General features: G+C 33.9%; 2 protein-coding genes across 2 annotated transcripts; both read left to right on the forward strand.

Annotated features, from left to right (window-relative positions):
* Positions 1 to 5,356: 5,356 nt before the first annotated feature.
* On the forward strand, positions 5,357 to 8,910 carry LOC134231314 (uncharacterized). The gene is made up of 3 exons (XM_062713251.1): positions 5,357 to 5,467; positions 7,920 to 8,102; positions 8,845 to 8,910. The coding sequence occupies exons 1-3, from the start codon at positions 5,357 to 5,359 to the stop codon at positions 8,908 to 8,910; spliced, it is 360 nt and encodes a 119-aa protein (XP_062569235.1).
* A 738-nt stretch (positions 8,911 to 9,648) lies between these two features.
* LOC134231333 (solute carrier family 23 member 2-like) lies at positions 9,649 to 12,872 on the forward strand. Its single transcript, XM_062713287.1, has 8 exons — positions 9,649 to 9,722; positions 9,966 to 10,147; positions 10,354 to 10,474; positions 10,782 to 10,944; positions 11,594 to 11,847; positions 11,991 to 12,264; positions 12,349 to 12,444; positions 12,558 to 12,872. The coding sequence occupies exons 2-8, from the start codon at positions 9,981 to 9,983 to the stop codon at positions 12,800 to 12,802; spliced, it is 1,320 nt and encodes a 439-aa protein (XP_062569271.1). The 5' UTR covers positions 9,649 to 9,722; positions 9,966 to 9,980; the 3' UTR covers positions 12,803 to 12,872.
* The last annotated feature ends 1,157 nt before the right edge of the window (positions 12,873 to 14,029 follow it).

The raw sequence follows: 14,029 nt of genomic DNA on the forward strand, positions 1-14,029 counted from the left end.
CGCATGTGTGTTCAGGATCAATATTTTGATATAATGTGTAGAATGATAATATCAATGAAATATGTCAATATTGTTCCTGAACAAACTTGCGCTCTATAAATTTTAAAGCTAAAATTGTTTAAATTTTGTCCATTTTGCCCTCTTTCTGAAAAAGGATATAAAATCGGACTAGTTTGTGACGTCATAAAAACAACAATTGTGAATACACTGCTTTGACACTATAATATTTTCTGTTAATTTATATTTCTCATACAATTTATTTAATTCAGCACATTTCAGTAAGTTTTCAAAATTTGACTTTTGTGGGGGCAAATATATGCAATATACCGCATATAGTTCTTTGTGAACTATTCGGCCTCATAGTTAGAGGTTCTGGTGTTAAAGATGGGCTCAACTGATCAAATACAGTGACTGTGCATTCACTAATAATAAGCCATCAAACTAAGTGATTGGTTATGAAGACGAAAAGTGCCTCTACCTAAATTTTGAAATTCAAGACCGTAGTGTTAGGGGCTGTGTTCTAGGATAGGACTCGAATTGTCATATGAAAATTCCTTTACTAAATCAAAGGAGTGCAATGATGCCTCTACCCAATTATGTGTGAAATTCTCGGCCTCGATGTCAGAGGTTCTGGTGTTACTGTAGACAGGGTTCCATTGATTTTGTACAAAAATTTTACTCTCTTTTGAGAGAAGTTATGCCCCTTGATTATACACCTATAAATCAGGTTACCATTAAGGTCTATCGGCCTCCTTTTCGTTTTGTACGGAAGCCCATTGAGACCAATTCAAAGAAACACATTATTCTGTTAAACACAGTTTTGCGTTTATAACGCAATAGTCATTGCGAATTTCGTTTTTGTATTTTTTTTTGCGTGTTTGTGTGTGAAATGTCATCATGGAATTTTCATCCGAAATATTCCTTTTCCGTATCCAGTAAAAGAATCTATCTTAACCCACCACTATAAAATGGGAACAGGCGGGGTTTGTTTATAAATTTTTTGTTCAAAACAAAGTCAAGTCAGAACCTGCAAATCTTTATAACTGATAAAATGATTTTATCAAATTGATTTTTGAGTTGTTGTTGACAGAGAGGGGAATTAACCCGCTGACCTTAATGTATCGCCAGTGACCCCTGATTAAGAAAGTTGTTTTATCAACCAAGGACACCTGACCACTGTAAATAGGGACACATTTTCCATGTGAGTCTGTAATTAATTAACCTGTATTTTGTTATTAAGCGTTTTTTGCACTTGAATTAAAACATGAATTCCGAGGAGGAAGACACGCTCTTTTTACCTGCCATTACCAAGGTAATTAGAATTTAGAATTTTGTATAATTGTCACCAACGCGAAATTTTGATTAACAAGTGAACAAAGTTCGCACGGCGAAAAAAAAAGGGGGGGGGGTATCATAACGTACGTAAGCAAAGCTGTCCAAGAATTAATGTTATGGGGGAAACATGACGCAGGATTTATTCAAAAACTTCTACAAAAGAAGAGAAAAACACTTGCTGTTGCCCTCATTTCGACATTTAGATATATCGACGACAGTTTTAAAATTAATTTTCATATGTCGACTCGATTCTCGACTCGATTTCTGAAACCTCTTTTTTCATGTTTTGATGTTTTACTAACTATATAGACGATAAATGTCAATAAAAATTAAATTGTATTAAAATTAAGATGACTTAATCTTTTCCATGGTCATCTTAACTTATTAATATTTAATTTTTTTATTAATTATTAATGTTTAATTTTTTTTAAAAGTAGGTCAAACTTGAAGGTCAAAAATCATAAAGTATTTAGAAAGACCTTGTCACAGGTAATAAACATGTGTGAAAGTCCTATAATTTTTCTCATTCAAAAGATATGACCAAGGTTAAAGTTTTTGCAAAGTAGGTCAAACTTCAAGGTCAAGGTTACGAGGTCAAAAATCATAGTGTATTAAGGAAGGTCTTGTCACAGGTAATACACATCTCTAATATGAAAGCCCTATCTCTTTTCTATCAAAACTTATGGCCAATTCAAACTATTGCTAAATTTTTAAAAGAACAGATTCAAGGTCAAGGGGTCAAAATTCATAGTATATTTAGAAAAGTCTTGTCAAAGGTAATAAACTTGTCTAATATGAAAGTCCTATCAAAAGATATGACCAAGATTAAAGTTTTTGGAAAGGATGGACAGAATTACAGACAGACAGACGGACAGACGAATGAGATTTGTAAAAGTGGTTCAAACTCCAAGGTTCAAAAGGATAGAAATAAACATATTTTTATCCAAAAAGGTCTTGTCACAATAAATACATATGTGAAGTATGAAAGCCCTAGCATCAACTGCACAAAAGTAATTGATAATTTTTTGCAAAATGGGTATTACTCCAAGGCCATGTTGTAAAATACATATTCATCCCCAAAGAAAGCTTGTCACAAGGAACACACTTGCGAAATATTAAAGCCATAGTTCCAACCAATCAAAAGCTATAGGCAAGGTTAACGTTTTTGCGGACAAACAGTTAACAAGTAGACAGACCGACGAATGGCCATGGCAAAAACTACATATAGTACGTCTTCCTGCTTTTTAAAAAATACTTTGATAGTTTGCCCCCTGTTAAAAAAAACTTTACTTTGCACAGTGGTTCGATAGTCTGCTCTAAAGTCGCGAAGTAAGGAGCTGATCCTTACGTAGCAGGTTCGAATCCACTGGAGGACATGGAGACTGTTCCTTCTGATGAGACCGTGTAAGCTGAGGTCCCGTGTCGTAGTAGATGTGGCACAAACTCTGCTCAACGGAGTGTCGAGGATAGGTATTATATTTACAGTCCGGCAAGTTGTGGGGTCTCGAGTGAAGAATTCTCGAGAGGGACTTGAAACAATAAACAAACAAACTCTTGAACAATTACAATGTAAACTATGACTTTCATATTTCACAGGTGAATTCCTTGTGACAAAACATTCCTTTGGATACCAGCAATTTTGACCTTTTAAACTTGACTGAAATTTTACTTACTCTGTATTAAAAAATGATAGGGCTTTTATATATAATTAATATTTCAAATACTATTTCTTGTACCAAATTTTTTCACAGGCCTAGGGTATCATTGATTTTGACTCTTAACCTTAGAATTTGTCCCATTTTGTAAAAACTTTAACCTTGGCCATGATTTTGGATTCTTGGGCTTTCGTATTTCACTGGTATATTCACTGGTACATAGAGAAGCGTATTAGTGCCACTTGAACACTTCACTTTTTTAAAATTTCTACACTTTAATCTGTAAATTTTACACTTTAATCTGTAAATTTTACACTTTAATCTGTAAAATTTACACTTTACTCTGTAAATTTTACACATTAATCTGTAAAATTTACACTTTAAAGTGTAAAATCTACACTTTAATCTATAAATTTTACACTTTAAAGTGCAAATTTTACACTTTAAAGTGTAAATTTTACACTTTAATCTGTAAATTTTACACATTAATCTGTAAATTTTACACTTTAATCTGTAAATTTTACACTTTAATCTGTAAATTTTACACTTTAATCTGTAAAATTAAAACTTTAATCTGTAAATTTTACACTTTAATCTGTAAATTTTACACTTTAATCTGTGAATTTTACATTTTAAAGTGTAAATTTTACACATTACTCTGTAAATTTGACACTTTAATCTGTAAATTTGACACTTTAATCTGTAAAATTAAAACTTTAATCTGTAAATTTTACACTTTAATCTGTAAATTTTACACATTCATCTGTAAATTTTACATTTTAAAGTGTAAATTTTACACTTTAAAGTGTAAATTTTACACTTTAATCTGCAAATTTTACACATTAATCTGTAAATTTTACACTTTAATCTGTAAATTTTACACTTTAAACTGTAAATTTTACACTTTAATCTGTAAAATTAAAACTTTAATCTGTAAATTTTACACTTTAATCTGTAAATTTTACACTTTAATCTGTGAATTTTACACATTAATCTGTAAATTTTACACTTTAAAGTGTAAATTTTACACTTTAATCTGTAAAAATTACACTTTAATCTGTAAATTTTACACTTTAATCTGTAAATTTTATACCTTTATCTGTAAAATTTACACTTTAAACTGTAAATTTTACACTTTATTTGTTTATTCACATAGTCAATTTAGCAACTTCACACATTCCCAGTAACGCATTTTTAAAGCCAACAGACCGTTAATCATGCAAGATAATTACGGAAGCGTAATATCAATCTGAACTGCAAATAAAAAATCTTTTGAGATCTATATTTTTACTTTTCGTTACACTATAGTAAAACTAAAGAAACACATGTATATATACTGAAACAAAAGCAGATCCCTGATTTCTTATGCTGGGGAAAATTACGAGACCTATGAGGAAATAGGCCATCCTTGTTTATCATATACTAATAAACAAGTACGAGTACATGTAAAATAAAAATATACAAACAATTGTAAACATCTCAGTTTAATACTTTTTCTCAAGTGTCAGAGGTAAAACATCACAAATCGACCGTTCGATCATAACCTATTGCAGTTCAGGTTTTTCAAAATAAAGTGTAAATTTTACAGATTAAAGTGTAAAATTTACAGATTAAAGTGTAAAATTTACAGATTAAAGTGTAAAATTTACACTTTAAAGTATAAAATTTACACATTAATCTGTAAATTTTACACTTTAATCTGTAAAATTTACACTTTAATCTGTAAAATTTACAGATTAAAGTGTAAAATTTACAGATTAATGTATAAAATTTACAAATTAAAGTGTAAAATTTACACTTTAAAGTGTAGAAATAAAAAAAAAAGTGAAGTGTCCAAGTGGCACTAATACGCTTCCGTAGGTACAAGTCCTTTCTTTGGAAAACATCATTTTTGATCTCTTGGCCTTGGAGTTGAACTTGCAATTGAGAGACTTTTTCCTTCGCCATAGATTGCTGTACGGGGCATCAGTGTTTTCCCCCTAGATCTATGCTATTTTTAATACTGACAGGAATACGGGTATATATAGGTCTATATGAACACTAACAAAGTCGCTTCTATACTTACAAAATTAATACATTGCTCTCTAATACTTAATACATAAGATGGCCAGTGGCAATTTTCTGAGGAGTAGGGCCTCAAGATATTGGACAATGTCACATGGTGATACTCCTAGCAAAATATTTCACAACTACACGTGTAAGCAACCACCCTCCCTTTGCATTAGAGCCCTGTTAAAAAAAAAATATATAAACCACCTTGATTCATTCCATGCATCAAAACATCCTTTAAGGCATGATAAAAGCACCAGACCGTTCACAATGTAAGTCATCTGGATAGGGTTAATTCCTGTAAGGTTACTTAAAGCATGGACACGGAGACCGCCGTCCGTCCTCTTAGTTTCACGTCCATAGATCCCGAACATCTGGACGGATCCAGTAATCCGGTCTTTGTGAAGGAATCGGACTTCATAAACAAGGTATGCGCGGGCAGATCAAGTTATAACAGATCTTCTCTTTTGTAGAGTAAAATCATAAAAATATTGTAATAATAAGGAAAACCTTTAAGATCCACTAGACCCTTCTTTGATTAGCCTTCCTCTTAATTAGAGTTAATTAATTTAAGTAAATCCTTCAGTGAGACGATCGTACATTTTGACCATGGTTTGCGACGATGATCAAAATACAATATGTAAAAATTGGCAAATCGTACAAGCATCAATTTTGGACTCAAGTTGCCTTCTTCCTAAACTTTAAAATGCGACCATACAAATAAACGATAAAAGTTTTATTTGGTTTTAAAGTATGATAAATTTCGTAAGTAAAGAAAACCTTTTTGTTTAAATTTTGCGATAAATCAATGCATAGGGTCTGCGTTCAACGCGAAACGTTTGCAAAACAACTTGAAACTCACGCCGAAGGTCTTGCTTTTGTACGCGAAACAATGCAAACGTCCTTTTTGGACTTGAAATTAAAAATTTAAGGATACATAACACATACCAAACTTTTTTTTTTCAGAAATCAGCAATATTTCTCATACAGTGTAGATTAACATTTGAATTAGTGACCTGAATAATGTTTACCAAATATAGTAGGACAATTTTATAAGATTTTGTCATAAGATTAAAAATTTGTGCAAAATTTTGTATGGAATTATATAGAAAGCAAAACAAATTCTCATAGCACCAAGGAAAACCTACGATTGCTAAATATATTTCGGGGATTTATTATTTATGTCATTTCAAATCAAAATCATTCAAAAAATATATATCAATCCATGCATCCATATTTTGTTTGTGTTAAGTCCCTTTCAGGTGATGTATTTTAGTACAAATTTTCTTCTAAAATGACAAGATTTAACCACTCCCAACCCTTAATACAATCTACTTATGCAAATACAAACATCTATAATGTTGTGCCATTATTAAAGGCAAGTTATACAAACATAGCATTTCACACAAAAATTAATTATTGACTTCAACTCTGTGTCCAAGTACCTTTAACTTTTTTTTGACTTTTCAAACAGATTTGAAATATATATAGAATTCTACAAGATGTTGACATCAGATTGTTAATTCATCTGTGTAGAAGTCTTAACAGCCCATTAATCATACATGACCAAGGTCATGCATATAATAGTCAGAGTAAGAGGGAACAGGTCCTAAACCATAACCTTTTGACCAGCATAAAGCTACATAAAAAATAATTGCATGAGAGACCATAAAAACATCAAAAAAGAAGCGGAGAAAATTAACAATGAATGTAAAATTCATACCGAATAGACACGTACTGCTTTATAAAACTACGTCTAGAGTTCGAAATAAAATGATTTTCAGTATACTCAGTATCTTCTCTCCGAAGATAGTGCATGTACGTTCACTACACTTATATGTGTCGTCAGCAGATGAGAGGCATCTTCATGTATTTGGGGATCAGTTTGCCCAACGCCTGTCCGTCTGTCACACCTTAGATCTTTTAAAAATTGTTAGAGTTGTGGATTTGACATTTTGCTGATGTATTTGATGCAATACAGAAAAGTCTTTAATTTTAAGCAAGGTTAACGGTAACTGAGCTTTGATACACCATCGATACATATAGTTTTTTGACATTTGAAATGTAAGATTGTGCTATTTGGGAAGTACATGTATATGGCTTGTTATAAGACTTTTTGAAAAATTTAAATATATTATTCACTCGTGCAAAAAAGGCCAAATGTCAACTTGACCCCTTTGGCTTATAGTTAAAAAAAATAGCCTGTTGTCTTTAATGATGCTATAACAGGAAGCACCTGCGTTCCATAAAACACTATGATTTTTTTTTATATATATGAAATAGTAACATGCAGTAAGGCAGTAAGAATGGTTCAAATCACTTCAAAATTTTGTTTTGTATTTTTTTCTGAGGCCGATTACATTTCCCCCGCACCTTGTCCACCTGGACCCAAGACCATAAACTGAGAATAGAAATTTTCAATATTTTATAACTGGAGAAATAATTTTGATAATAAAATAAAATTTTCATATGTTTGAATTGAAGTGTTCTGCACAATTACAAATTTTTATGCTAAAACTTAAAATAACACTTAAGATATTAAAAATCTAAATTTTGCAGGTATCCCTCTTCGCTTCGCCGCCCTTATTTGATTTCTTGATCGTGTCTTTCCACTGTTTGTTGCCCTCCATAAGACTTATGGATCATGGTCAAATAGCTGATAAATTTTACAGAATGGTATTGAACGTTTTATGGAGTACCCCAACGACAAGGGCAAAAACTGACATGAGAGCGGCAATCAAAACGTTCAATACCATTCTGTAAAATTTTTCAGCTATTGACCATAATTGCCGCTCTTATGTCATTTTTTGTCCTTGTCGATTTGCTCCTTCAAATGTATCTTAGCCGAACAGCTGATTAACATTTGTAATGGTATTGTAGGGTCCTTACCAAAATGAGCAGAACAATACAAAACAAACTTCAAACCATCGTCAACAGAATTCAGGGGACGACAACAAGAATGTCCAGGAAAGACGTCCTGAAATAGAGATGGAGGACAGTCCCCTAATCTACAAAATCAGTGATGCCACGCCCATTCATCTCACCCTCTTCTTTGCCATGCAGGTATAAAAAATATATGATTGCTGATAAAAACTAGAGGTACTGTGAGCAATGAGCTCACTAAATGATACACCCCACCTCACATATGAATATAATGGCAGTGTCCATGTTTTGCTGTGGGAAACCCAAAATATGTGTCGGATCAAAAAGTAAAATAGGAGATGCACAATGGCAATGTGTAATAAAGATTCTGTGAAAGCTTCATCAAATTTCATTCAGTGGTATGGGAGGAGTTGCGGATAAGGGATGGGTACCCCAAAGCGTAACAGACAGACGGACGGACGTACGGACATACCGATTACTATATACCCTCCCGCTTTTCAAGCGGGTGGTATAACTAGAGGGACTGTGAGCAATGAGCTCACTAAATGTTACCTCGCGCCTCCCATATGAATAATGGCAGTGTCCATGTTTTGCTCTGGGAAACTAAAATATGTGTCGGATCAAAAAGTAAACTAGGAGATGCACAATGGCAATATGTAAAAAAAGAATCTTTGAAAGTTTCATCAAATTTCATTCAGTGGTATGAAAGGAGTTGCGGATAAGAGATGAGTATCCCAAAGCGTAACAGACGGACGGACATATTACCGATTACGTAATAGAGGAAGACAATGTAGATCTTTCATTTCAATCCTCCTTGTCGAAAATAGTTTCACCGTATGACTAAACACAGCGCTATAGTTTTGATAAAAAAAACAAAACAAATATATGTTAAAGTTAGCATAATGTCCACAAACAAAAATAGATAGACAGAGGAACTCCATCTTCGCTAGAGAAGTGGGCAGGCTTTCGCCTAAAGCCTATCCACTAGCCAAGAGTGACGATCCGCTCCTCTCCTCTTTGAAAAGAGGAGAGGCGCGGATCGTCAGCCTTGGCTAGCGAAGATGGACAAACTCATTTGAAATTTACCTAAAGAAAAAAACAACTTATTTCAAAAATATTTTTCAGCAAGCACTGCTGTCCCTTTCGCCCTCTTTGGCTGTATCTTTGCTGGTGGCTGAGTACGCATGTGCAGAACACGAGGAAGAATTTAAATCTCGCCTGCTTAGTTCTACTTTGTTCATGAATGGAATAACTACACTTCTCATGAATATTATAGGTGTCAGGTTTGGAATAAAAAATTCGATTCCGAGAAAATTACATACTTCAGTGCTCTTCAAGTTCTTCTTGTTTTAGCGCCATTTAAGACAGCTTAATCAATGTACGACTTCGTTTCTTTGTAAAATACAGATTACCACTGTACCAAGGAGCCACGCCAGATTATGTGGCCCCCTTAGTTGCCATGACAGCAATAGACAAAGACAGGTGTAATATGACTACAACATGTAAGTGGTGTCCATTCTAAAAGATTCTATTTGAAAGAAAAAATATTTGAAATTTGGAGAAATCCTTAGGAATGGCCGAGCGAGTTTTTATCGACGGCGTTCTCTTTGTTAGTTATTTTGATACATTTGTAAAGTTAAGTATCGAGTATTTTGAAATGATATTCAAACGATCTACATGTATTCAGATTCTATTAACTCAAACTGATTCTCCTTTTGTTCAGTTTTCAACGCCACTTCCAATACGACAGAGACCGTGGCCGTCAGCGAAGACGATGTCATTATCTATCATATTCAAACGGTGGGATTTACTTGTAGTAAGAAGTGTGATTGCGACTTCCAGGTTTTTTTTTTAAAGAATATCATTCTAGGCATGGGTATAATCAAACAAAGGTGCTCTGAATAGTTTTGACAACACTGTCCTTAAACATGTTTTAAAATATGTAATTTTTGGTACATAAATTTTAGTCGCATCAAATACTAGTAGTGGAAAGGGGTATTTTCCATTCCGTACATAAATGTTCTCTGGAATTTGATATTTCAGCTCCAGGGAAGTCTGATGTTAGCTGGACTGATCCATTTTGTAGTTGGTGCCACCGGATTGGTTGGAATCTTATTACGCTTTATTGGTCCGGTTACCATAGTCCCCACGATTCTGTTGATAGGGATCTACATGGTTTCCGCGGTAACAAAGTTTGCACAAGTTCACTGGGGAATCACCACCATGTAAGTATAACAGTCATATAGTGAGCACAATTTTGTCCATATTGCCTTAAAAGTACTCACCACAAGGAAAAGAAAACAATGACACCTCCCCTCCTTCCTTGTGGTATGAGATTTCCATTGTCTTGCAAGCAATTAAGTTTAAGATTTAAAAAAAAATAAAAAGGAGTGTACTTGCAATTCAAATACTTGCATGTTTGTCTTTTTAGGACATGCACAATAGCCATCGTCTTGTCCCTCTACCTCTCTAAATACAACTTGCCAATCCCTGTGTGGACAAGGAAGAAATCTTGTCACGTGATCAAATATCCATTTCATCAAGTGTTTGCCGTAAGGACAGTCTATTTCTCTCAGAAATTAAAATTGTTATCTATTGTTGATTTGTTAAGTGTAATTTATTTTAACTTTGTTTGTAACTTTTTGTATAAAAGTAAACCAACTTTTAAAATCTTTAACGAAGACTAATTTTCGCGATCAAGCCATTTTCGATCTGTTTTAAATAGACAGAGAAACGTTAAGTACCGGTTCGCGGCGAGAAATAAAATAAGTCCGAATAAAAGTTGGAGTAATCTTAATTTTGATTGGTTTGTTACTTTTTGCTTTTACATTTTCATTGGTGGATTAAATTTTGCTGTAGATTTTAATCGCTATCGTGATTGGATGGGTTGTTAGTATCATCATGACAGAAAGCGGTGTGTTTGATAGTGCTACATCCGTCAAGGACAGACTCTATTACGCCAGGACTGACGCCAGAAGTTACGTCATTACTAATGCTAAGTGGTTCCAATTTCCGTATCCAGGTAATTTTGTGTTAAGGTCAAGATCTAGTAAATAGCTTTAGACTAATTTTTTGGTGCTAGATCCATTATGACGTCATAATTAATTTCAACTTTCTTTTTCTCGTACTTTACGGCTTTAATAGAATTATGTAGAAAATGGGTTTATTCATAACATTCAATTTGAAATCATATGAAAAGTAAACCGGATATCTATATTAAATTTGATATTGATTAAAAGAAGAGGCCATGAACATACTAATTACCATTTTCTGTGAGACTGTAGGCAATCTGGATACATTTCCTTTGTCGAAAATGGGAAAAACTCCCATTTTCACGACTGGTGTTCTTAATTTTTCATTGAAAATGACAGTTTAAAATACAGTTTTTCATCTTGTTTACCTACAAATTATGCCCCGAAACACCTGATTTGACCAAGCTAAAGTTGTAAAGCATGAATAAAGGAATTTATTTCTCAAATTTGATAAATCTGTAGGCACCTTTCATTTACTAGATCTTGACCTTAAATATCTCCTTTCAACGGAGTTGGAGGAGATATACTTACCCACACTTGTTTAATGGTGAGTGAGAGAGAGAGAGGGGGTGTACGAATAGTCAAAGAAAAAGACAGATACAGACATGTAACCCTGGCTTGTGTATATTTTTATTACAGGGCAGTTCGGCATGATCCGATTCAGCATCAGCGCCTTTGTAGGTTTCTTCATCGCCACCATTGTTTCTATACTGGATTCTATTGGAGACTATTACGCATGCGCCACCACATGCCGGGTCCCGCCTCCTCCATCACACGCCGTTAATCGCGGGATAGCTGTGGAGGGACTTTGTACCGCACTTTCAGGGGCTGTTGGCTGTGGTCATGGTACCACAACATATGGAGGAAACATTGGCGCTATAAGCTTGACAAAGGTGGGGGTTAAAGAACTCTAGGACATTTAGTATTGAGAACCTGTTAGTACATAGATATATGATTTAAAATACACACCCTCTAGTCTACAGTGGATATTGTTCGAAGTGTATATATTTTACATGCCTTTAAAATTTCGTTTTAGGTCGCCAGTCGCCACGTATTTGTATGTCTTTCTTTGGTTTATATTCTCTTTGGAATTATCGGAAAACTTTCTGCTGTATTCATCACGATTCCCCATCCTGTGCTTGCTGGAGCTCTAATCATTATGATTGGTATGTTTAATGGAGTAGTCTTGTCCAACCTTCAATCGGTAGATCTGTCTTCCACTCGTAACTCTGCCATCATCGGAACCTCTCTTTTAGTGGGATTAATTATGCCACATTGGATTGAAAGGTACCCTAACACCGTAAACACAGGTGAGACCAATTGCAAAATGGCCGCCATTCTCCCATACTTACTGTGGCACTGAATCTTTATTATTCAGAGATTTTCAATCATAGGGAATCCAGAAGCAGATGACATCCTAAAGATGTTACTTGGCAACCCAAACATGGTGGGTGCCATTCTCTCCTGTTTCCTTGACAATACTGTACCAGGTACATGTATTTATTCATGTTCTAACAGAATCTGAAATTGTACGTGTGTTAAACAACTAGTATAATATCCAAAAAACAGGCATTACAACCTTTTTTTTATTTTTAATTTTTAGGTACCCCAGAAGAGAGGGGTATTGCAGCCTGGCAGACGACTGATAAGGACACAGTCACCTCCGGAAAATATCAAGAGGGATTCGAAATTTATAAACCATGGCAACCTTCACGGATGGCAAACTCCAGAATAATGAAATATATCCCTTTTATGCCTAATCCCGAAAAACCGGAATTTGAACGCCATTTGTCAGAGGAATTGGGAAGAAGAAAGAGTTTAGTACATACTATCCCTATGGGACATTAACTTCCACATACTATCCCTATGGGACGATGGCTTGTACATACTATCCCTATAATGCAGTAACTTGTCTATACTATCCATATGTGACTTTAACATGTACATATCAATCAAAGAGGTGAAATATTATAAATAAATTTATTATTAATTATAACAGTAACTTGATCCGAAGAGCCATATCACGTTGAGTTGACAGGCGCGGATCACGAGATCAAACGAGACGCGAACTTGAAATTACTAAAATATTTTTTTCTTTTATATGTCATTATTAGTTCCGTAAACATTTTAAAAATATTTTATATCTTTAAATTTGCTTATTTTTATGTTTCTCCTGTAAATGGTTCAATTTTTAAAATTTTTGTCAGTACGAAATAAAAGTTTGAGGTTAAAATTGTTTAATGATATTTTTACAAAAATTTTCACGTCTCTAAATTTCTCCTTTCCAGCTCTCATTTCCATGTCTTTATCATTTTTCCATTTCTCATTTTATCCATCTTTTTCCTCTACCATCTTCGCCGTTTCTAATTTTATCCTCTACAGCTGTTGTAATCCATTTTCACGGTCTCTATAGCATATATTATCCTTTACTTCATTTTTCCAGCCTTTCCTGCTCTCGTGTTTCCGTCTGTAATTTTCTCACTCCTTTCATTTTCACTTTTTTAACACTTTTTCGGATGCATTTTTTTTCAGATTTATTTTCTCTAATTTTCCTCTTTCCTGCTACATCTTCGAATTCACTCCTTCTAATATTCTTCAGCTGTAATTTTTTCCTATGATAATTTTCTCCTTTTCTGGTTTCAATTTCCCGTCTCTTTTTAACCTTTCAGGCTCTCATTTTTGTCTCTAATTTTCTGCTTCCTTGCTCTTATTTTTCCAATTTCTTTTTCTTCTTTTGAACTCATTTTCCCGTTTCTAATCTTTTACCTTCCCTGCTTGCAATTTTCCCGTCTCTTTTCCCCCTTTCAGCTCATTCAATGTTTGTTTTTAAATTTAACCGTTTTGCTTCTTTTTTTTCCACTGCCTCTAATTTTCTCTTTTTCTGTCCAATCTTCGCCGTTTCTAGTATTCTCCTTTTCAGCTCTCATTTTCCCATCTCTAATTTTCTCCTTTACTGCTCTTATTTTCCAGGGGCTCGTAACATAAAGCTTGTTAAGTTTTTCTCCTTTAGTATGTTTTAGGCCCAATCTTAGGACATGCCTAAGTACTTATTTTCCTTAAGTTCACTTTATTTTT

Source organism: Saccostrea cucullata, unplaced genomic scaffold, assembly GCF_032062105.1.
Source record: "Saccostrea cucullata isolate Sc308-1 unplaced genomic scaffold, CSIRO_AGI_Scuc_v1 ctg32, whole genome shotgun sequence".
NCBI classification, from domain to species: Eukaryota; Metazoa; Mollusca; class Bivalvia; order Ostreida; family Ostreidae; genus Saccostrea; species Saccostrea cuccullata.